This window comes from Leishmania infantum, chromosome 36 (assembly GCF_000002875.2).
Source record: "Leishmania infantum JPCM5 genome chromosome 36".
Lineage (NCBI taxonomy): Eukaryota > Euglenozoa > Kinetoplastea > Trypanosomatida > Trypanosomatidae > Leishmania > Leishmania infantum.
Window position 1 is genome coordinate 1,782,735 of NC_009420.2, and position 23,167 is coordinate 1,805,901.

The 23,167-nt window shown below is 57.0% G+C and overlaps 7 protein-coding genes across 7 annotated transcripts; all 7 read left to right on the plus strand.

Moving 5' to 3' along the window:
* Nucleotides 1-170: 170 nt before the first annotated feature.
* Nucleotides 171-3,893, plus strand: LINJ_36_4850 (conserved hypothetical protein; the record flags this gene model as incomplete). The annotated part of the gene is made up of 1 exon (XM_001469823.1): nt 171-3,893. The coding sequence occupies one exon, from the start codon at nt 171-173 to the stop codon at nt 3,891-3,893; it is 3,723 nt and encodes a 1,240-aa protein (XP_001469860.1).
* Nucleotides 3,894-6,851: 2,958 nt separating this feature from the next.
* LINJ_36_4860 (conserved hypothetical protein) lies at nt 6,852-7,544 on the plus strand (the record flags this gene model as incomplete). The annotated part of the gene is made up of 1 exon (XM_003392784.1): nt 6,852-7,544. The coding sequence occupies one exon, from the start codon at nt 6,852-6,854 to the stop codon at nt 7,542-7,544; it is 693 nt and encodes a 230-aa protein (XP_003392832.1).
* Nucleotides 7,545-10,150: 2,606 nt separating this feature from the next.
* On the plus strand, nt 10,151-11,908 carry LINJ_36_4870 (conserved hypothetical protein; the record flags this gene model as incomplete). The annotated part of the gene is made up of 1 exon (XM_001469824.1): nt 10,151-11,908. One exon carries the CDS (start codon nt 10,151-10,153, stop codon nt 11,906-11,908), a length of 1,758 nt encoding a protein of 585 aa, XP_001469861.1.
* Nucleotides 11,909-13,261: 1,353 nt separating this feature from the next.
* On the plus strand, nt 13,262-13,945 carry LINJ_36_4880 (putative 60S acidic ribosomal protein; the record flags this gene model as incomplete). Its single annotated transcript, XM_001469825.1, has 1 exon — nt 13,262-13,945. The coding sequence occupies one exon, from the start codon at nt 13,262-13,264 to the stop codon at nt 13,943-13,945; it is 684 nt and encodes a 227-aa protein (XP_001469862.1).
* Nucleotides 13,946-15,157: 1,212 nt separating this feature from the next.
* LINJ_36_4890 (conserved hypothetical protein) lies at nt 15,158-17,953 on the plus strand (the record flags this gene model as incomplete). Its single annotated transcript, XM_001469826.1, has 1 exon — nt 15,158-17,953. One exon carries the CDS (start codon nt 15,158-15,160, stop codon nt 17,951-17,953), a length of 2,796 nt encoding a protein of 931 aa, XP_001469863.1.
* Nucleotides 17,954-19,119: 1,166 nt separating this feature from the next.
* On the plus strand, nt 19,120-19,506 carry LINJ_36_4900 (conserved hypothetical protein; the record flags this gene model as incomplete). The annotated part of the gene is made up of 1 exon (XM_001469827.1): nt 19,120-19,506. The coding sequence occupies one exon, from the start codon at nt 19,120-19,122 to the stop codon at nt 19,504-19,506; it is 387 nt and encodes a 128-aa protein (XP_001469864.1).
* An 811-nt stretch (nt 19,507-20,317) lies between these two features.
* LINJ_36_4910 (putative cytochrome b5 1) lies at nt 20,318-20,557 on the plus strand (the record flags this gene model as incomplete). Its single annotated transcript, XM_001469828.1, has 1 exon — nt 20,318-20,557. One exon carries the CDS (start codon nt 20,318-20,320, stop codon nt 20,555-20,557), a length of 240 nt encoding a protein of 79 aa, XP_001469865.1.
* Between the last annotated feature and the right edge of the window lie 2,610 nt (nt 20,558-23,167).

Below are 23,167 nucleotides of genomic sequence, written 5' to 3' on the forward strand. Positions count from 1 at the left end.
CCCAGTCCTTCTTTTGCTGTTTCTGGTGGTGGGGCAGCTGTATCGATCTGGCTTCCACGGACGATCTCCTTCTTCCTCCCTTCCACGACATTGTAGAAACGCGCACACGCATACATTCACATCACCAAAGGGACTGCTGCGTTGAGCGCAGTGCGGGCATCGTCGTCGATATGTGGCTTAACGCTGCCCGTCGGTGCGTACGTAGCTATCCCGGCGACGCCACAGCACAGCTCACGCACGTCAGCTCGGCCGCACGAAAGCAGCCCCGCGCGGCAGCGTTTATCGTACCCGCTGGCACTGCTCGCTGCTACGCCACGGGACCGGCAGGGACGGACAATCTTGCCGGCGTCTCGCCGGCTTCTGCCGCGAAGGTGAAAGCTGGCAGCAGCCCCGTCTCGTCGAAGACGAAAAGCAGCCGTTTTGTGCGCACCTGCGGCAACGCGGCTCCTCCTGCAACGTCTAGTGCCGAACCCAACGGCGGCGCCATCCCGCAAGGTGAGGCCGACGCGAGATGGTCCGCTCTCCACGTGAACTTGTCGGCTCCACCGGGCTTGACCTCTGCCGCTTCCGTGGCAGCGTACCTGCAGCGCCTCCAGAGCCTTCTGCGGCACGGACGCCATTCTTTCATGCGCGCCTGTGCCGTGCACGAGCTGGGGAAGATTTTATTGCCTTCAGTGAAGGGCATCGACGGTGCCACTGTACTACTACTGCTGCAGACGCTGCGGATGGCGGACGCTGACGAGGCCATGCCCCTTGTCCAAGACGCAACCACGTGGATGGGTTTGCACGGCTTCCACTTGACCCCGCCACAGATGACAACCGCGATTGAGCTGCTGCTGCACTTTGACCGCTCCGTGGCGCGTGAGCTTGCCGTCGCGTTGGTCCAGCGCACGCCCCGGAGCACTCTTTGCTCTTTTTCCACCGCGCGCGTTGTGCCGATTCTGACGGCAATGTTGCCAACTCTGACGTACGGCCGAAACAGCAACCTTGCACTCCAGTCGATCGCGCAACTGGAGCAGGCAAGAGAAAATAACGTAATCGCCGCTGAAGGGCTGCGCGACGGATGCCTGAGCGACGAGTTCCTGTCGGTATCATCTGGGTGCCTGACGCAACTCTTGCGCGCCTTGTGGGCCTTTAGGCGAGCGAATCAAGGCCTCTACAGCACAGTGGCTGCCACCGAATGGCGATCCCTGGAGGAGGCTGCGTGCCGCATACTCGCCACCCCAGAGAAGTGCGCCGAGGTGTCACTCGCTGAACTTATCAACGTCATGACCGACCTCACTCAGTGGAGGAAGCAGCGCAACGGCTCGGGCAGCGCGGAGACAGCAGTCAACAACGCGCGGGGACAACTTTTCGCAGCACTTCTTCTGCGGCTAGAGGCGATCACGGAGCGCCTACGCCGCTGCTCTCCTGAACCGTCCGAAAGGGGCTTTATCTTGCCAGAGCCGCTGACGATGAGCGATATCTCAGTGGCCTGGTCCCATTGCTTGGCGCACGCCAAAACTCGCAGCCCCTCTCACGACTTACCCTCCCTTGCAGACAGCGGCGACGGTGCCGACGCCGCATGTGCATTTGGGACTTCGCTACAGGCTCTCCAGGCGGCTCTGTGGGGCGTTGTCGCTGCGCGCTGCAGCGCAGAATCGCAGAGCATTGACGCAGTGCAGTTGGCTGCGTTCATGTGCAGTGAGCTAGTAGTGTCCTGGATGACACATGCCCACCAGGCACGCGATGAGGCTCTTGCGCAGGCGGTCGGTGACGACACATCCGCAGTACTGCCGGATCTTGCATCCTTGATTCCCGAGGCGACACTCCAGGGTGTTGTTGACGGCATATCGGCACAGCTACTGGCTGACAGCATCACATGGACGCCGCAGATGGTTCGCCAGGCGGTTACTTTGTTGGGGAACAGCAGAGATCCCGCGCACCGCGCGCGGGCGCTGGAGCTGGCGAGGAAGTGGTATCGGCAGCTGCAGTCACGCGCCCAGGAGGGCGAGCGCCTTCAGCCGATTGAGCTGCTAGCCTTTTTCGTTCCGACTCTGTTGCAAGAGGAGAAGAAGGGCGTGGCGCAGGCGGTGAGAGCGTCCCTGTCGAGGTGGAGCGTTGCAGAGGTGCTGTACTTCTTCACCGAAATCGCAATGCACGGCGGGCGCGCAGGTGGTGTGGAGAGCATGACGGTACTGCGGGACTCGGGCAAGCTGCTCGGCGTGTACGCTGCCAAGGCGTCCGCGCCGCAGCTGGTGGGGCTCGTGGAGTGCTACGGTTTGGCGCAGGTGCGAAGTGATGACTTCTGTGAGGCGGTTGCTTCTCGAGTGTCGGAGCTGCTGCGAGCCACAGTCGCGGATGCGTCTCGCGAAAAGACATACTTGTCAGCCGCGCCACCGACTACTGCGTCCGAAAGTCAGGCAAACTCCTTCGCTGCGGGGGAGGAGCAGGCGATGCAGACGGAACCTGCCGCCGCGAACAGCACAAGGCCCGGTGCCATCACCTCTCCGGGAGTGACGATTTCACAGCTTGCACGGCTGCTCCGCTCCCTTGCACTCATGGAGACGCGGCAGGTGTCGCCTTTTATTGACGCCGTTCATATCATCACGCGCGCTGCCGACGCCGACCAGGGCACCGCGGAGCAGATCACGCAGCTGATTGCGGCGTATGCGAAGATGCTCATCTGGTGCTATCCAGTGCTGCGTGCGTTGACGGAGCGACTTCTGCGAATGGACAAGTCGGAGGTGACCCTGTCGCACCTCGTTACTGCGCAGCTGGCGCTACTCCGCATGGACGTCACCCTTCCTTCCTTCACTGCTCGCTTTTATGAAGAGCTATCGAAGATGCACAAGCCAGCGGCAGGCCAATCCCGTGTCTCGGCCGCTGGTTGCGCCAGTCTGCACGACATGGTTGTGCAGTTGTCTATTCTCGCGCGCCTGCGCGGTCACCCGTCAGAGACGCCTTTAGACGATGCGGTAGCGGAGGTGCTGATTGAGCGCATCGTGGCCCACTCAGATCATCTGAAGGTGGACGAAGTTGCGGAGGTGCTGCTGTCGCTGAGTCGGCTCGGTAAAGGAAACTCGGCCGCGTTCGGAAGTCTCAACGTTCGGACCCTGGGCATGTTGCCAAAGTCACCTCCACGGGTGATGGCGCATGTGGTGGAGGCATACGCGCTCGCTGGCCGCGGCGACGACACGGAGCTGTTCACCCTCGTCGCGGATCGCACTGTAGCCATGCGCCACGAAATGGCATCCGTCACCATTGCCAGCGTCCTCGCCTCCTTTGCAAAGGCAGGTGTGCGCAACGACAGACTCTTCATCGAGGTCATTCCCCGGGTTCGCCACGTCGCGACCTACGGGACCCCGCGCGATGTGGTGAACGTCGTGAGCGCTTACGCTGCGGTGAATCTGTGGCACTACAAACTGTTCGCCCGCCTCGCCGATCGCGCGATTCAGTTGCGCGCCGACTTCCGCACCCCAGAGGTGGTGGCACTACTCAAGGCGTACGCGACAGTTCAGATGCGCTACGATCGTCTCTTCACGGAGTTCGCGCCGCGCATTCAGACGCTCGTCCACCTGCTCTCGCCGGCAGACCTGGCCTCCATCGTGTCCAGCTACGCGCAGCTCGACATACGCTGCCCGCCAGTGTGGAAGGCGACCGCGGCCCAAGCCGTCATGGTCACCCGCAGCTTCAGCCTCGAAGACGCGAAGACTCTTCTCGAAGCCTACGCGTCGCAGTCGTTCTTTAATCAAGAGTGCGTCAGCGCCCTAACGGAGCGCTTCCCTGAGCTGGCTAGCATTTCGTGGGGCTCGGCCGAGACCGTTGCAGAAGGTAACGAGCGCTCTAGCAGCGGCTCTGACGGATCCGAGAGTGAGCACTGTGGTCAAAACAAAAGCTCGCAGGGCGTTTAAGGCAGATTAATGCAGAGTTCCGGTGTCGGGACAGTAGCCTCATGGGATGTGACGAGTGCTGTCTGCGAGAGCAACCTCGAGGAAACGAAGAACAAATCTGCGATCGATCCGCACTGCCGGCGACCCGGCAGCGGACCTTCTGTGTGCCTCTTTGTTCTCCCTTTTCCTCATGGCAGCGGCGCATACCTCAATGCGTGTTTTTACACGGTTCAGCGCCTCATTTTTTCTGGGGAGGAACCCGGGCCAGTACCCTCCCCGCCCCCCGCCCCCCACCTATTATGTACCTTCTGCCGAATTCCGAGTCACATGTCGTGGTGGCAGGGTCCAGCACCTACGACGTGGGGAAGCCAGAGCGACGCATCGCTACTGATGTCGGCGTTGAGGTCGTGGACGGCGTGGCGTCGGATCGAGTCTCGGCAGTAGGCACGCACAAACAAAACCACCCACATGAAGGTTATGGCTGTGCTTTGCACGGACCGCATCGCGCCCACTTGCGTGGTACCGCTTTTGCAGGGCTTTCTCTGGCCATTGTTTGGGTTGTCCTTGTTGGGGGAGGGGGTTTCGCGCGTCTTCAGTGCGTTGCGCGCACGTTGTTTCTTTGTGTCGTTCTCGTAAACGTTTTCGTGCGTGAAAAGAAAAACGACGAAATGCCGCAAAGGGCAGAACGCGTGGCCAGATGTGATGAAGCGGTGAAGAATGCACCATAAGTATGCACACGGAGAAAAAGAAGGAAAGCCGACTATACACGCAATTCTGTTCGAGCCCAGCACTGCGAATGGGACGTCCTTGCGTATTTTCTCTCGGCGGTGCTCGTGTGTGTGTGTGTGGGGGGGGGGGTGGCGAGCGAGAGCGGAGACGCTAAACTTGCGTGAGCTCTTTTTCACGGCTCGATCATCCGGCACACAACTATCCTGGGCAGCCCTCCTTCCTTTCTCTCACAGAGTCGCACGCGAGCGCTGAAATGCGCTGATTTTGCGTACAAGTGCGACACGGATAGAACTTGTGCTCAGCCTTGGTTACTTCGTTCTCCTCCCACCCCCTCGTCGCCCTCCGTCTATCCTTCGTATGTTTTGGTTTGCCCTACATCACGGTTTTAGTCGGAACCTCTTTGCTTGTTCGCCCCTTCCGCTTCATCCTCGGTGTGTTTGATGCTGTCTCTCATGGTGGCATTCTGTTTCAGCGCGCGCCGCTTTAGTACTTGTTTCGGTGCTCGTGGCCTCGACGTCACAACACACAACTGCGCGCACGCACGTCTGAAGGGGGGGAGAGGCAGCAGCTTTCACGCCCAATGGTGCGTGCCGCAGTAGCGCAGTGAAGACTCCCTAATCCCGGAAGCGCATTTCGAAATTCGGACGTCGCGGCGAGAGAGGAGGGAGCCGCAGCGCACCACTTTTGTTTCTTAGTGGGTGAGTGGCACCCCACCCAAAACGCCACGGTTTGACCCCTTCTCCTTTTCTTTCTTTGCGTTTTCACTTTCCTCTCGTGTGATTGATGAACCTCGGTGTCCTCGCATCCACGCTCTTCACGAACTCGCGTATCATGCTTTACCAGCCTGAAAATAGGTTTCCATGGCGGCTCTCGTGCCGGTTCTCTCCAGTCTGACGAGGAAAGCAGGGATTTCTTGTGGGCTTTCCGCATGAGGCGGACGTGAACGTGCCAAGCGTTTCTGTCGCTACGGAGTAAGCTGGCCGCAGAGCGGTGTGGCAAGCGAGCGGAGAGGGCTCTGCGAAGCAATGGTGGTCGTGATCGTGGCGGTCGTGGTGGTGTGTGTGGGAGGGGGGGGTGGAGGGTTGGGCGGAAATAGGAGGGGGCGGGCAAACTGATGGAGCCTCTGATTTATCAGGCAGCCACTGATATTTCGAGAATGAAACAAGCAGAGACGCGCTGCTTCCAGATAAAAACGAACAAAAAAACACAAGGCACGCCACACAGTGTTGCACCAAGCCGAACTTACCATTCAACAGCGCCGTTTCTCGCAACACTGCTTAGCGGTAACCGGCGGAGGGGTTGCTGATGAAGGGACCTCAAGCTTGCTGGTCACACAAGTTCGCTCTGGAATAAATGCCCTTGCTATTGTGCGTGGGAGACTCTGCACGGTTGAGTCGTTTGACGAGTGGCATCTGCAAGAGAGACATCAGCAACCACAAGCAGGTTGTCTTACATCTGGCCGTAATGCGCTGCAGGGAGCACTTGTTTCTCGTGGCAGGGCCTCGCCCTGGGCCTGCTTTGCGAAGCAGTGGCGCGCATCCTCAGAAAACACGCACGAGGCACTGCAGTTTCTACTGCGCTGCCCATGTACAATGAGATTGAAGGGCGCGGAGTGGAAGGTAGTAACGAAAAGAACAACCACGAACTCGATAGCCGGGAGCATCACAGAGGGGCTTCAAGGATATCGCGCCTCCGCCTCCGCTCCCCCCTCCAGCGGAGAAGGTTTGAATGCGTCTGCCTGCGCCTTTGTGGCTCTTCTGTCACGCATAGCGACTGCTTCGAGAATGGCCTGTCGTTCCCTCTTCGACTAAGCCGATTTTGTTCTTCTTGGTATGCTCTGCTGTAGAAAAAGAAATAAAAAGCCATGAGCTGGAAGCCACGCCCGAACTAATAATGCAGAGCTGTACTGTACAGGCATAGACTCAATTCGCTCGCTATCTTTTGTTTTCTGTAGGTGTGTGTGTGTGTATAGACGCCACTCTGCATGCGCAGATGAAGTTCATAGACAATGAGGATGCAGGAAGAACCCGTTTGAATTAACATGGGGACTGCACTAGTGCCGCGTCTCCTAGACAGCGATATCTCTGAAAACGAACTCAATGAACACACAGAAAAGGAAGGCCGAGAGTACTCGTTTTCACTTCCTTTTCCCATCTTTTTTGTGCTCTCACCTGCTACGTTACCACCACACGTTGAGAGACGAAAAGCATCACACACGTACAGGCACTTGCTCACTTACCCGTAGAGGTCATGTCTACCTATGGAAAAGTGTACCTTGTCTCGGGCAACAATGGGAAGTTGGCTGAGGTGCAGTCCTACCTTGCTCACGCGAAGATCGTCGCAGAGGCGGTGAAGTTTGACCTGCCGGAGACGCAGAACTCGTCGGCGGAGAAGATTAGCTGGGATAAGGCGGTGGAGGCATACCGAGTTGTAAACAAGATGCCGGTCGGTAAACCGCTGCGCCACGGCGGCACACCAGTGCTTGTGGACGACACCTCGCTCGAATTCGACGCTCTCTGCGGGTTGCCCGGTCCCTACATCAAATGGTTCCTTGATCGGTTGGGGGTGGAAGGTCTTTTGAAGATGGTCAAGGGCTTCGCAGCACCCTTGGAGGAGGACTCGGGGGCAGCGGCGCCCGCCCACCGTGGTGCCAACGCCGTGTGTATCCTCTCCCTCTGTCACGGCGTTGACGAGGCTACCGGCCAACCGTTGGTGGAACAGTTCCGCGGCGTGTGCCGCGGTGCGCTGCCTCCCGTCCCTCGAGGCGGTGTGGGCTTTGGCTGGGACTCGATCTTTGCGCCTGAGGCACAGACACCGGCGTACGCAAAGACCTTTGCGGAGATGTCCGCGGAGGAGAAGAACACGCTGTCTCACCGCGCCAAGGCGCTCAAGATGCTCACGGAATATCTCAAGACCCACGCGCTGGAGCTCCGAGGGACGTAGCTGCTTGCATGACCGCACACACAAATGGAAACGCCCCACCAAATCCCCCTGAACGAATTTTTTTTTCTCGCATGCACTGATTGTGTGACTGGGGCTTTCCTCATGGAAATCGTGGCGATACCCCGTTCTTCACGCCTGCACTGAAGCCAACTATTCGTGCTGTAGAGCCTTTGCCGGTGCCAGCAGCCACAGAGAGGCGCACGGCGATGCTTCGTGCTCGTCCCAAGCGGGACATGCGAGGGGGCGTTGCTCTCGTGCTTTGAGCAGAAGTGGCCCTAAGAGCATGTGTGCACGGCGACCATCCCTCTCTCTAACGGTCGTCTCTGCTGCTAATCGACTTCTCTACCGTTCTCTCCCTTAGGCATCCCTGATGGATGGTTCATGGTTCACCGTGGACTGGATGTCTCGGGGTACCCAAACGACAGCATGGTGCCCGTGCAGTTTTCAACACGCTTTTGACAGCGTTCTCTGCTTTCATTCTCCTCTCTCGCTCTTTTCCTCTTCTACCCATTCGTTTCTTCGCGGCACGCGTGTTACTCTTGCAGGCCTGACCTCTTGTTTGCGTGCCTGCTCTCTCTATTCTTTCTTACCGTCACACAGCCGTCTTGCCACTGTGCTATTCTGACGCGTCCGACCAGGCGCCTCGCCCTGTCTCCCTCTTCATCACTGTCCGCGTGACCACCATTTTCGTAGCTGCGCATTGCGTGATTTTTTTTTCTCCGCACGTTATCGCTTGCGTTTCGACTTCCTGTGCCCCACACCATCTTCAGAATCGAGGCACTGTCAGAGACCATGCACACCAGTGCGCATGCTTGACACCGGTGTTTCTTTGGTGAGTTCACAGGAACGCGAACGGGTCTGCGCCACACCCAGAGGGACAAAGTCCGGCGCACATCCTCACGCAATGTGCTCTCGTCCTCTTTTGCTTGGTGTTTTCTCCTCCTTTTCTTCGAACGCGAATCGGTCGCCACCCCTCCTGCCACTGCTGCCGAAGCGCTCCCCTCACAGCAGCGAGAAGAATGCGACAAGGAACGCACACACATCGCTCGAAACGTCTAGCTCGCATCTGCGTGGGCCTCTTCGTCACAACCGGTGTAGTAGAGCCACGACGAAGGAGAAAGTGGGCCCCTTGTTCCTTACATCAATCGTTTTTTTCATACCCCATCGGCAGCTCCGCGTTCTCTTTTCTGCCTTCGATCCACGAACCCTACACAGCATTCCCCACCCGCCCCGCTCGCCTGCACCTTGCACGATAAGCTAAGCATTTTCGAGTACTGCGTTCTGTGTCTGTGGCTTTGCTGCACTTTAAAGGACATCAATAAACACGCAAAACGATGTCTGTGTTCTTCCGCTGCTCCTCGGCCTCTGTCGTCCCATCTCTCTGTGTTCGTTCCCGCGCCCCTCCTTCCCTTTCCCCCACTAGCCACCCCCCCTCCCTCCTCTTGGCCGCTGCTCGGCCATGCGTTGCCACACGCTGCACTCATAGCTTGACGTTGCTGGTCTATCCCTCATCAGGCGATGCGCTGGTGGCCCAGAAAGAAGCCGCGTAGACGACTATGTCGGCGACGCTGCTCACTCTCTGTCCCTGTTTTCGATTACGGGCCACTATGATGGTGGCGATAGTACGAGTAGTCGCCGTTCCCCTACCCTGAAGTGCAGCACGGCTACATAACGACCCAAACAACGGACACGCGTTTGGCGAGAGGGTCAGAAAAAGACGGCAAAGAAAAGAAGCGAAATGGAAGGGAGCCGCTGAAAAAAAAAAGAGAAGGATGTCCTCGTACCCGTGCTGGGCATGCTGTATGTGTCGCACCGCACCCTCTACACGATTGTAGGTCTACCGCTCTCACTCCTCCTGTGATGTGCTCTCGTCTTCTGCCATCTCCTCTAGGCGACTCTACGGGACCGCCGTCGATGGCGCTGCGATCTTCTTTGTTGTCGCCCTACCGCGAACAAAGCCTCGACCTCTGTGCGCGACGCTCGTGTTTCTGCTTCATTCTTCTTCCGTGGTCCAAGTCTCTGTGCACATGCGGGGCTGCTTCTCGGGTTCGCTTCATGTTGTTTGTGTATTCAGGGTGTATGAGTCTTCATGGCTTTCTACTGTTCGGAGGCCGAAAAGCACGTGAGTAGACGCCGAAACAACTGGCCGCAGTGGTGTGCTCGGCCGCTGTCCACCACGTAGATGCAGTAAATCAGGGTGCAGGGCGCAGAAGTGATGTTTCGACCGCAAAGGCGGCTCCGCAACGCTTCGCCTCGCCTTCTTCGCCTCCTCTATCGGCCGTGTGCTTCGCTGCAGCTGCAAGCGGCATCAGCGTACACTGGCGTTCACGTCTCTCTCTAGCGCGCTCTCTCTCCTGCCTGTGTCTTCATGTCCGCTGACGGTGGTGCGGCACGCTTCTCACACAATCACGTCCATCTCTCCCTTCTTTTTTTTTTTGGGGGGGGGCCTGTGCCACACATCCGCATGGGCCAGACCTCCTATTCACTAGACATCTGGAGCGCGTGCGTGACGTTCACCTTTCTCTCAGCTCACAGTGGCGTTACCGTTTTTTTCTTTTACCCTTTCGACTTTTCTACTGTCAGCTCCCCCGTTCTGCTTTTACCCCATGCCGGAAGGGGAGGTCGTCTTCGACGATGCCTCCGTGGCGTCCTCTGAGAAAACACCATTAAACAAGGACATGCTCGACGCACCGCCTCGGAAAGACACTCGGTTGCGCGCAAAATGGCTGAGATGCGTCACGGTGGCCGGCGTCCTGCTTCTCATCGCACCGCTCTATCTCTGGAAGAACTTTCACGCGATGCGCGCGGCAGGGGAGGACCCGATTTCCGTGGTCACCCCGCTCAGCGACAACTTTGACATCCACGAGCTAATCCGCGAGTTGAACAACAACGGTGAGAAGATCTACCTGTCAAGCCTCATATCTAAAGAGGCCGACGGCTGCGCACGGGATGTGCCTGGGCTGCCCAGGGGAAAACAGACAGTAGTTACGTTCAAGACCATTGAGAATGCAGAACGCGAGGCGGTGGTCTACGTGCCGAAGAGCTACCCCACGCTGGTGGGCGGCACGGCCCCGAAGCCGGTTGCCCTGCTGCTGCTCTTCCATGGTCTGAATGATAACTGCAAGCACTTCATGGACGCCACCGGCTTTGTGCCCTATGCAGAACTCGACGGCTTCGTGCTTGTGAGTGTCTGTGGGTCTTTGGGGTACCTTGGCACAGGATGGAACGCGGGCATGTGCTGCGGCTTCCTTGAAGAAAAGCCCAACGACGTGGCGTTCGCAAAGCAGGTCGTGACAGAACTGTCGCAGAGCGTTTGCATTGATAAAACCCGCGTGATGGCCGCCGGATTCAGCAACGGTGCCATGCTTGCGGAGGTGCTGGCGTGCGATGCGCCCGAAATGTTCCGCGCTGTCGCCTCCGTCAGCGGTGTTGTTGAGATCCGCCCTGGAAATGATGCTGCGCTTACAGCGTGCACGGCTGCCGTCGAAAAAGCCTCGTCGACCGTGCGCACGAGTGTGCTGATGGTGCACGGTACCGCGGATCTCTTGGTGCCGTGGGACGGTAACAAGCTCCTTGGATTTCCATCAATCGTGAAGAACCTCGAGGGATGGAGAGAGCGAAACGGGTGTACGGACGAGACGAACACCACCATCTCTACCGATACCTACGTCAACATCATCTACGCCAATTGCAGCGTGGGGAAGCGTGCGGGGTCACTTCCGGCGTCCGATGAGGAGCACGAGGAGTCGAAGACCTGTTTGGAGGATGATCCCTATTGGGGCTTGAATTCGGTGGCGAATAAGACCGGGGATGCACCGTCTGGTGTAGAGGATGCAGCCCTGGTTGACAGAGAACGCTGTATCTCACGCACGGAGGCTGAGTATCTCAGCGTCAGGCGGGAGAGCAAGAGGCACGTGACCCGACTCAGGCATGAGTGGCGTTCTCGCGATCAACGTTGTCAGAAGCGGGACCGCACGAAGGTCGAGCACGCGAAGGCGCACGAGAAGCACGATGATAAGAAGGTCTACCATACAAAGGACAGTATCTGGAACCAACACGACGGCACGGATTTCCATCTGCGTCCGCACCTGCATCTGAAGGAAAAACCGTCGCAGGAAGGCCTGCACAGGCACGTTGCTGTGAACCACCGTCGGCTGCGCCATCTTCCCTTTGGCGCCGTTCCCAAGGAGAGTTGTGAGGTGCCGGTGCAGCGCGACGGCCCCCTGTGTCTGCAGGACGGCATAAGTCAGGTGGAGCTTGTGCGCGTGAAAGGCGGCGGTCATAGCTGGCCGCGCGACATTGATTTCTCGACGACGGACTACATCTACAACTTCGGAATTCGTGTCTTTGGCCGGTACAACTGATGCGTGGTCACGGCCATCGGTACCAGGGCTCGCCCCTCCCTCTTCTCTGCATTTGCTTTCGCCTCTTCTTCTCTTGTCCGTATGTTCCTTTGGCTTGTCTTGTTTTTTTTTTCTGTCTTCGACATGCTGAAGAGGGAACTTCCCTTTTTTTCTTTGTCGTTCGAAGACGTGAAGTGCGTATGAGTGATGCCCCCTGCTCACTTCACGTTCCTACTCCTGTTCCCGTGTATGCATTCTCACGCCTCTTCCCCCCCCCCCCCGCCTTGTCTCCGCGTTGCACGAGAGCGTAATGGAACGGAGAAAAAATTGAAGGGGGTTCGAGAATGACGGGAGGACACGACGAGCGTTGCACCGACGCGAATGGGAAAAGGCGGACTGCAGAGACTGGAATACGAATGCGAAGGGCACCCCGCATTTTTTTTCCTGTAACCCCCTCCCGACTCTTTGAGACTCCCCCGTATATTGTAGCGCGTTTCCTTTTGCTACCTGCTTCACGCGAGTTCACAACGATGCAGCTATCGACACAAGGCATGGTGCTCCTTGTCAGTTCTTGCTCTTCTACGATGTTTTTTTGTCTCCGATATATCTATGCTGATATATTTCTTCTGCCCTCCCCCCTTCTTCATGCTCGTCTGCAACCACTACCACCTCCGGTGCGCCCCTTTTTCGCTGCAATTTTTTTTTCCTGTTTCTATCCACGTGGCTCTTTATGCCATCATTGCTTGACACGTTACAGACTTTTATCGTGGGGCGACAACAAAGAACCAACATGGTCGCTTGTCTACTGGGGGAAGGAGAAATACGTCCGTGTAATGGGGCACGTGGACAAGTTTAAGTTCGTTTCCCGCGCACTGCTTGGCGTGGCGATGATGCGAAGCAGGTTAGCTAGGTGTGCGAGCGTTTCTCTTCATGGTCTACACGGAAGCCTTTTTGCTTGGGGTAAGAGCGGATGGCCGCACAACCGAAAGGGCCCCCAAGTGCCTTGCGCTCTGATATGCACTCCGGCACTCTGTGCAAGTGCCCCATGGGTATCCGCCTCCTCCTCATGGACTTGTGCCGGCGTCGATCTGTCCCTCTCTCGGGTGCGATTCCTTTCGTTTTTGCCCATTCCTACTTCACCTCACCGGCCAATCCTCTCCTTTTTTGCCGCTCCGCCCTCGCTTCGATGCTCCTTGCCAAATCCGAGTTAGTGGCTCATCGCGAAGCGGCACATCCATACAGACAGACGGAGGGGACTCTACTGTTTGCACACGAACCACCACTTCTGCATCGAGACAACTAACGACGCGAGCAGGAGTAGCTCAACGCTTTTTCCACCCCCTCCCCTCCGTTCTTAAGAAAGCACATAAGAAGATGCCGAAATCGAAGCGCGCCAAGATTGTTCCGCTCACCAAGACGCAGGCGAAGACGCGTGAGGACAAGGACAAGCTCATTGAGCGCATCCGCGAAGCCCTGGAGGACTACAGTGATGTGTACACCTTTCAGCTCCACAACATCCGCACCAACATCCTGCAGCAGATTCGCGAGGAGCGCGCCGGAGACAGCCGCATCTTCCTGGGCAACAACAAGATCATGATGATCGCCATCGGGCGAGATGAGGAGAGCGCGCAGAAGCCGAACTTGCACAAGCTGTCGCCATTTCTCACGGGACTGTGTGGGCTGCTCTTTACGAACCTCAGCAAGAAGGAGGTAAAGGAGTACTTTGCAACTGTTGGAGCCCCAGTCTACGCTCGCACCGGGCAGACGGCAACGGAGTCGCTCGTGCTCAAGGGAGGTCCGCTGCCGCAGTTTCCGCACAGCATGTTTGACCACCTCGCCAAACTTGGTCTTCCCATCAAGCTGGATCGTGGGGTCATTGTGCTGCTGCAAGACACCACCGTGTGCGAGCCGGGCGATACGCTTAGCGCGGAGGCCGCGCAGCTCCTGAAGCTCTTTGGGGTTCAGTCTGCCGAGTTCAAGATGGACCTGACAGCGCACTGGACAAACGGCGTAGCAAAGAAGGTCAGCAATAGCGCATCGAAGAGAAGTGGGAAGTAGCGAAAGCATCGCCGTCCGGCAGCGTCCTTGCAGGGCGACTGGAGCACGTCGGACGGATTTTTGCCGATCCCCCTAGTCTTGGGAGGCATGGGACAGAGAACCAAGGAAGGGCGTCGCGGTGACCGCTTAGCGAACGGGTCCTCGACACCGCGTTCGGAAAGTTGTTTCATCACGGTGCAAGTCTACACTGGTGTCTCTCTGTCTCAGCGCCTGTGTGTACATGTGTGTGCGTGTGTGTGTGTTTGTTCATGCGTGACTCGCGTCTAACTGGTAATGATGTGCACTTTTCTGTTGTGGGAGTGTTAAAAAAGCGAATAAGCGCATCTTCTCTCTTTGCTTACTGTTGGCTTGATAAGCAAACTACCCATTGACGGCAAAAGAGAAACGGCCAACGCCAGCTCGTTCAAGTGCCTCTGTCGAGTGCACAGCCACTGACTTTTCCTCATGGAGGGAGGGAGGGAGGGGGAGGGGGGAGGGGCAGCGCAGTGCTGCTCAGCAAGAAGGGCCTCTCCTTGTACTACGAATGCTCTCTGGCGACTCAGGGGCGCGTCATTGAATGAGGGCAGCTCTCCAAGGGCCTCGAACGCGTGACAAGGAGCAGCCGCGCCTTTGCTGGTACGCTACAAGAGCTCTGCGTGCGCTTGTCCCGCTGACGTGCGCAGGCCCCGTCCATCAATGACGATCACTGCTCTTTTCATGTCTTTTGGTGTCTCTCTACCTCTTTTGCTTCGTCTCCCATCTGCTCTGAAAAACGGTTCACCATCTCTTTCTAATGCGAAGAAAAGCAAAACGGTGCCCGTTAGCGTTGAGGTGTATGCGCTGTGTTTCGCACCGCTGCTGCTGCTGCTCACCTCTTTCTTTCTCTTGCTGCCCGCTTCTTTCGCCGGCCTTTACTTCTGCTTCACTGGCTTCCTTTTTTTTTTCGCTCTGTTCTCGTGGTGTGTGTGTGTGTGTGTGGTGGAAGAGATATCTGTCCGCCTCTGTTCTCTGTGCCTGTCTAGCTGTCTTTGCACCTCAGAAGAAATATCGCATTGCCTTTTCAGTGAGACAGCTGCACCATTGGTGAAGAGCTCTGCACGACAAAGTCATTGAGAGCCAGTTTTGATGTGTGCGGTCGCTCCTTATCACAGTGCTCCTCAGTGCCTATACTGCCCGTGAAGAACGTTTTTTTTTTGCGATTTGCTGTCTTCTTCGCAACTGTTGGAGAAGTCAATGTCTTCACTTGACACGCGAGACGCAGTGAAGCACTATGAGCTGCGTCACAACGTCTTGTTGCAGAGTATACTGCCCGGGGGTCTCCTCTCGTCTCTGGAACTGAAGGAGCGTTGTGAGGCTCTTTTGGTGCCGCGGCAGGTCTCGCTCGAGGTGCTGCACATTGCCCCGTACTTTCTAGCCACTGCACAGCGTCCATCCACCGAGTCGAGCGCCAAGGCCGCAACACCGCTGTCGGCGCTCTTTGGTGAGGAAGACGACGCGGCAGAGAGGGGCGGATCTCCCCAACAGGGTACTGACGCCGCGAATGATGGGGGGCGGGCCGGCGGCGTGACGTTTCCGCCAGAGAACATCGACGCTTTCAGGGCTGTCCTCACCCGGTTTCTCGAGTATCACCTCCTGCACTTCGACGGCTTTGGAAACTCCGAGTTCACCAACCTTAGCGGCCAGCGCGGCTCCTTCGCCGAAGATCTGGACCATGTGAAACGGTTCGGCCACTTTGGCCAAGTCGCCGTCCTCGCTGATGCAGATGCGCTTCGACCAAGGGGTAGCGGCGCTAGCGCTGACGGTACCTCCGCAGCCGCGGGCAATCTTCCATGCCATCCCTCGTCTCTGCAAATCTTCATAATCGACAAGCCTTTGATGGACTCCGAAGAAGTGCGCCTCGTCAGGGAGGCGCTGCACAAGCTCACAGTGTCCGCGGTTTCCAAAATCGAGGCGAAGATGTGCACGCCAAGGCTCACGACCAGCCTGGTAGACATACCGTTTTTAATGGGAGACCAGGACGCTGGACACTTGACAGCGCACATGAAGCAATCGTCGGAACAGTACGCTCTATCGGCACCCTCAGCAGCCCGCGTGGCGGCGGCGAACGCAATAGACGCAACGGATACGAACTCCTGTGACGGGTCCCTTACCGAAACGGTTGTGATTGAGGACTTTGAAGATGAGCCGCCGGAGGATCCTGACCTGGAGGCCTACGTGGCCAAGTACACGCACATTAGCGAGCGGCAGCGTCAGCGCAGCGAATCGACTCTCTCGGCGAGGGAAATGTTGAACAGTGGCGGCAATGCCAACGCTCAAGATGAGGTGAGTCGCGCACCGTGCTTGTCCCACTCGCTCCCCTCTGCCCACGGACACCAAGACGTTGCTGTGGCCGGTGCTGACTGCCCTCCGAATGCGTCTAGAGCGGCAGGTACAAAGACTGCTGCTGCGGCCAAGACTAGCATGCACGCCAATGTTCTGTGCCACGAGTACAGCCGCGAGTGCATCAAGGACTACCGCCGTGTCGTGGCCGCCGACAACGAGATCTTCTACAGCGAGTTTGAGCGGCTCATGTCACTACGGTGCGCGGGTTCGCTGGCGAGGGTGATGAGCGAGTACGTGTCGAAAAATCAGCACTCGCAGCAGCCAATTCGGAGTAGTGCCGTGTACAATAAGTTCGTGGAGAGGTGCCACGCACTGTTGCGCAGGACCCCGCGTCTCTCCGCGGACAGGGAGCGGCTGACGATAATGCAGGAGGGCGTCGAACGGTACGTCACGTCGCGCCTCTACCACCAAATCTTCAACGTTTCTGAGGACGAGCGGCGCAAAAACGAGCGAATGCAGCAGAAGCTCCTACGGCTGGAGAACATGGCGCCAGCGGATTTGGATGCGCTGCCAGAAGTGGAGCTGCACCACGTGTGGGGCCAGGCGATGTTTGAGCTGGATGGCATGGACTTCTTCAAGTCCCCGCGAGAGAAGCTGCGGTGTGGAATGCGGTCATGCGAGCTGCTGAGCCTCGCGGTCGGTGACATTCTTCGACAGCGGCGCGAAGCCAAGCGCGCAGAGAATGCTGCCAAAACCGCCGCCTCCGGGAACGCCGGTGGTGTTCCGCTAGCGTTCGGTGCCGACGAGTTTTTGCCTTGCTTTCTCTTGCTGGTGCTCCGCGCTCGTCCGCTGAGCTTTGTGCAGAACGTGCTCTACATTGAAAAGTTCCGCTGTCCCGCACTCATGTCCACTGAGGAGTCGTACTGCCTTGCGACACTGCAGTCGTCCTTGCTATTCTGGGAGAACTACGGTGAGGACGGGCAGATGGATGCGGCCTGTACCACAGCCTCCCCGCCTGGTAGCGCTGAAGCGACGTCGCACAACGGGGGTTCAGCGAGCATCCGCGCGCTCACCAAGGCGCCCCCGTCACTTTCGGGGATAATGCAGCAACAGCAGCCACCGCCACAGATGACGGAGAAAGATCTGCTGCCTTCTGTGCGACAGGCGTCCTCTACTGGTCGCCAGCAGGCCGGGCTGACAAACATCAGTCAGCCAGGCAGCGAAGCAGCAGCAGTCTCAGAGGGGAGATCGATGGAAGAGGAGGCGCCAACCGTCCTGGATGTGCTGTTTGGCTGGGCGAACCGGAACTTGGCCCCCCTCGCCAGTGAGATTGGCCTCGGTGGAAAAGCCGGTGGCTCAGATGGAGACGGATCAGCACGTCAAAGTGACAGCCTCGGTACTAAGCCGGCTTCCATCACTGGCCCAGGTGCGGTTGGACGCCTCTCCCCACCGCGGGGCACCGTCGCGGCGCCCACCTCCGGCAGCGAAAGGGCCGATGAAGTAAAAGATACAAGTTGTGCTGCTGATGTTTTCCACGCCGCCTTGGCACCAGCGTTATCACCGCCCCACCTTGCTTCCAATATGTCCCCGCGCGCCCGTGTGCGGCAGCTTCTGGTGACGCAGAATAAGACATTTGAACAGCTCACGTTGGCAGAGCTGCAGATGATTGTGGAAGAGGCTCGTCAACTCCTACTTGAGGGTAAATAGGCGAGCGTTTGCCTGTCACACATTGGGAGACCTTTTTGTTTGGTTTTGTTATTTGGTGGTGGCGGGCAGAGAGAAAGAGAGCAGGAAAAGGATGAGTATATACCGGAGCAAATGTGGAGGCGTGAGGCGGCCTTGCCGTTGCTCTGCCCTCTGCGGCTCCGTGCCTTTCGCGTGATTCTCTTCTTTGCTGCCTTGGTCAGTGGACGATAGAAACGGAGCTCGTTAATTGTTTTTTTTTCCTTGCACTTTCCCGTCACCTTCTGGGATTGTTTCGCTTTTTTTTTTCGCCTGTGTCCCGACCGCGAGGGTGCCTTTCTCGGGGTGTTTTCGCTTGCGCGCATGTGTGGTGGTTTTTTTTCAGCTCGCCTGTGTTCGGCAGTGCCTCGCGAACGACGACCTCTGCTATCGCTAGTGCCCTCCACTTCCTCGTACCCCCGTGGTGAGGCTCTCACATGTGTCTTCTCTGTTTTGGTAGCGCTTCCGATGTGGACTTTTTTTTTGTTGCCCCTTTTTCGTTGGTTCATCTTCCGTGCTCTTCGCCGCGTTTTGCCTGTTTCTCTTCTGTACCTCACTGGGTGTGCGTTCTTGGTCTCCCCGTCACCGTTTGCTGCTGAAGAAGTGTCTTTTCTATGAGCCCCTGTGCACCTGCAATCGGTGAAAACACTTGTTTCTTCTTTTTGTGTGCGTCTCGGGGGCTGCCCTTCGCGCCACACTCCGTAGCATACGCTCCCCCTTTGTATCCGCGTAGGCTGGTGCAGCGAGCCACGCGCTGTGAAAAGAAAAAGGCATCGATCACCATTCTTCGCCTTTTTTGTGTGGCAAAGCGGTTTCGGCAGCATACCCCCCCCCTCCTCCCCCAGAAGAGCAGAACGATGAACATGCTTATGTGTGTTGCTCCTCCTCCATGATCGCTCGTCGCCCGGGACGGTGGTTTCATTCGTCGCTTCCTCTTCCACTCCCCCTTCTGTTTGCTCTTTTCCAAGCACGCACGCACACAGGCACACACACAGAGGGCCGAACATAGTGTCCTTCGCACGTCATCCTACTCTACTCGCCTGTCGTAGTAACGGTGCAGTGGCGCGTCTCAAACATACTCCGCGAGAAAGGGGAAAGCCGATTCGCTCGTTTTTTTTTTGGCTTCCAACGAAGAAGCCTCTCCTCCTCGCATGCTGAAGCCCAGTCGTCTTGTCGGTCTGTCAGCAAGCATCCTTGGCACCCACCTACACATGTCCGCAGAGCAGCACACTGAGGCACAGGTGTCGGAGCTGGAGAAGCGCGCAACAAGCGCTGAGAAGCAGCTTCAGGCGCTAAGGGTGAAGCTGGAAGACGGCGCCGGCGCTGCTGCCAGCGGCGCCAAACTGGAGGCCCGTCTGCGTGAGCTGCTGAAACTCATGTGCGAGGACCGTGATGAATGCGAGATGATACGCGCTCAACGTGACGAGCTCATGGAGGAGAACGCCCGCCTGCGGGCGCAGGTGATGAAGGGTGAGTACCGCATCAAGCACCTCCTGCGTACTATTGAGGAGATCGAACAGGCTGGTGCGCCTCAGTGAGACGCAGAGCACACAGATACACGCAGGGATGGAAAAAGGAAACGTGAAGGCGCTCGATAACTCGCAGTGACTTTGATTCTTTTCGTTGTTTGCTTCTTCGTGGTGCCGCAAGGGCAGGAGTCGTCCTATGCCATCTAGGCACAGGGCGCATCTGGCCAGCTAAAATTGATGAGGCTTCTTGCGCCCATTAGGGCTGCGTGAGCACGTCCAGGTGCCCCTCCCTCTCCCCCTCCAAAAAAAAAGGGAAAGCGAACACATGTACTCGACATAAAAGCAATACTGAAACACAAGAGTACGTGCGTCCATGTTCGCCCAGTGCGTCTAGTCAGGCATTCACGTGTGTGCGCCACAAAACAAAGGGGAAAGCTAAGGCATTTTTGTTCTCTTCACACAGTCGATTTTTCTGACGCTTGCCTTTCATGGGAGCGGTTCAGCTGCGTTGCTGTTCCCTAGTCGACACACACTCTCACCTGCGTGATGCGGCACTCGCCATCTCCATTCTTCCCTTTCATTTCGTATCTCCTTCGACTCTCTCCTCGGCAGCAATCAGGCTTCTCGGAAAGCGTTCCTCCGTCCGACGTCGGGTAGTTGGTCCCGACACCTCGGCTATCTTTTCCTCGCCGACCCTTCTCTGCTCTCCCACGTCTCGGGCGCTGGCCTGCTGTTGTTCTGTTGCTGTACGAGTTGCATAGCATCAAGCAAAGTCTAAGAGTAACGCCCCTTTTACATCTGTTCTACAGACGGATAAAGTATATATATATATAGCTGGCAACCCCGCCTAAAAGCTTGTTCGCCCCATTGGCGTGCAGCCATGAAGGAGTACACACGTGAGGAAGTAGCGATGCATTGCACTTCGCAGGACTACTGGGTCATCGTGGACAGGCATGTCTATCACTTGGATGCCGAGTTTGTTACGACACTGCACCCTGGTGGGCTGATTATTTTGGAGTCGGCCGGCAAGGACGGGTCGGTGATGTTTCACGAGCACCACAATTTGGAACGGGTGAGGCCCATTCTGGAGGAGTACTGCATTGGTAAACTCAAGAAGTAACGCAGCTGCGTTTTTGAGCACGGCGAACGCTCGCGGTGTCGCGATGGTAGGTTTGCCTGGCGGATGAGCGAGAGCGGATGTGAGCGCTTGGATGTCTGTGTTGGCAAGAGCGTCTACACTCCCTCTGCAGTGGAGGGAGGCTGGGCATGTTTCCCAAAAGAGTTCGTTCCTTGCTGTCTTGCGTATTTATTCTCTTCTCCCGCCCTGTCAGTGCTCGTTCGCCTGCTCTTGTACTGCTCTTGCGGTGTCTTGGACAGCGCGAAGGCGGGGCGTTTCGCGGCAAAAAGAAAGAGACGACGACTCACGTCCGGTTGGCTGGTGGGGCCGCTCTTCGAAGAGACTTTATTTCTTTACCATTCACACGTGGCGCCCCCTAAACGAGGGGTACGCGCACTTGCTGCTCTGTGAATCGGTGTCGACCTACTGCCCGAGCAATTCATGAAAAGGAGCCGCACGCGCGCGCTCTGTCGTGTCTTGGACCACTCCCCCCACGCCCTTTTTACACATCCATCGACAGTCCAGCATGTACACGCGCACACGTCATTTTCTTCTCATTCCTTGGCTGCACCGCCCTTTTTCCTCTCCTGCCACGCCGACAACTGCTCGCTTGCTCGCACGCGCATACACATCGGCACCCAAACTCACGCATATATGGACACATGTTGGCGCGCACGCCATATTGCACATCCTTCAGAGTGCAGTTCTTTTTGTCTTGTTTTTATCTGCACGCCATTGTTTGTGTGTGCGCGCGCGAAGTCTCGTTCACACCATCCATTTTCTCTCCCCTACACACACACACACACACACACAGGCGCACGCGCGCTCCCGCACACGCGGCGTTCCGTTTGTAGTCCTCCCTGATCGAGAGGGTACAAGAGACGGCAAATAGACGAGATCGCAGATCCGAACGTCCTCGAGGAGACGCGCGATCGACATAGTTGTGGTGCTTGTGCAAGAGGTGGCTTAGCGCGTTTCACTGTGTTCACACAGGAAGGAGTGCACTCGCCGCCGCGATTCGCACACAGAGCTGTGTGCGTTCGCGTGCGTTCAACTCGTTAACGTGCGTGCTTACGCTGCGGCTCTGTATGCTGCAAAGCCGTCCCACGGATCCCTCTCATTGTATAGATATACATAGCGAGGTGAACGGTCTCCTTGGAGAGTGGACGCTTACGTCCGCCGATCGGCGTCTGCCCCTTGCGACCTCGTCTGCTTTCACACCTCCTCTCCTTCTTCCTCTTCCACAGCCATTCAGTGAGCCTTCGTTAGCCTCCCAAAGAGTTTCCGTCTCATGTCTCATCAAGGGTTTTCTTTAACGTTTTATCTTTGCCTCGTTTTCACAGACGTTCAGATCGAACGCGAAAAAAAAAACGACGATATCAGGCTCAACCGCCGAACTGCGTGCATTGATAAACCCTGCGGTGCTCTTTCCTTTTCATTGCGGATTCCTGCTTTCACGCACAACTTCTCAGCTCCCTTCGGTGTCTCTTCCCCCCCCCCCCGAGTGCATTATAATCAGGGGCCAGTTTTCTAGCCACTTCCCTTTTTTTACATCTTCACTCGGGGAGACGGGGGAGGTTGGAAGGAAGGGTCGACTATCACTCCCGTGAGGACAGAACACAAACCATTGCACAGTAACTTTCTGCCACCTCGAGTCACACGGGCGGGGGGTGCAGGCGGCACGATCGCGCACACCCTGCTTATGTGATTGGCCGGCTATTCCTATGCTGCTGCTGACAAGGCCTCTTCTCTTCTATGTAGTGTTCTCCTCTCGTTTCCTGCCCTTTTTTTTCTTGCACTGGCGAAGGAACGGAAGTACTCATACATCTTTACTTCCTCCCCATTCCGACTCGCGTGAGTCTGTGTGTGTTCGTCTGTGTGTTTTGGGCTCTGCATCGGCGATATATATATATATACACACATAGTTATTTATTTACATTTGCGAGGCGACGGCGTACGGCTCAGGAAAGGGGTGCAGTAGGAGGTGCGTTTTCTCTTTTCCCTCTTCTCATTCTCTCCTCCTGAGTGAGTGAGTGAGTGCTTGTTTATGTGTGTGCTCGTGTGGCAGAGTATACACACACGAACGCACGCACACACAGAAAAAAAAAGAAACCAAGCATATAGGGGCGTAACGTCGACGCAAGACAACGAGGGATCCGAGGAAACAGACGAAGACACAAGGCCGCATCTACATAAGTAACTCCCCCCTCACCCCCCCCGAAAAAAAATTGAAAGTTCACAGCGCGTGTTTACGGCTGTGCAGTTGTGTTGGTGTTTACGTGGGTGCGTGCTGTGGTAGCAGAACGTTCTCCTACAGTTTGCTCACAAACCGCGCAGCTCCTGCCCGCCTTGCCCTCTTCCTCCTCTCCTGACCCCTCAGTCACGTGGCCCCCGCTCTCTAGGCTGTTTCTCCTTTTTTTTCGTGACGAGACGTAGATCACGCGGGGGTTTTCCTCTTCAGCTCTTTGTGTGTGTGTGCGTGTCTGTGTTTGTGCCCGCCACGCATCCTCCGATCGCGTCTGTGGCGCTCTTCTCTCTGCGTTTATGTCTGCAGCGCTTTCATAGAGGACACTTTTACTTCTTTGTTTGTGCCTCTCTCTGTTTTTCTTTTTT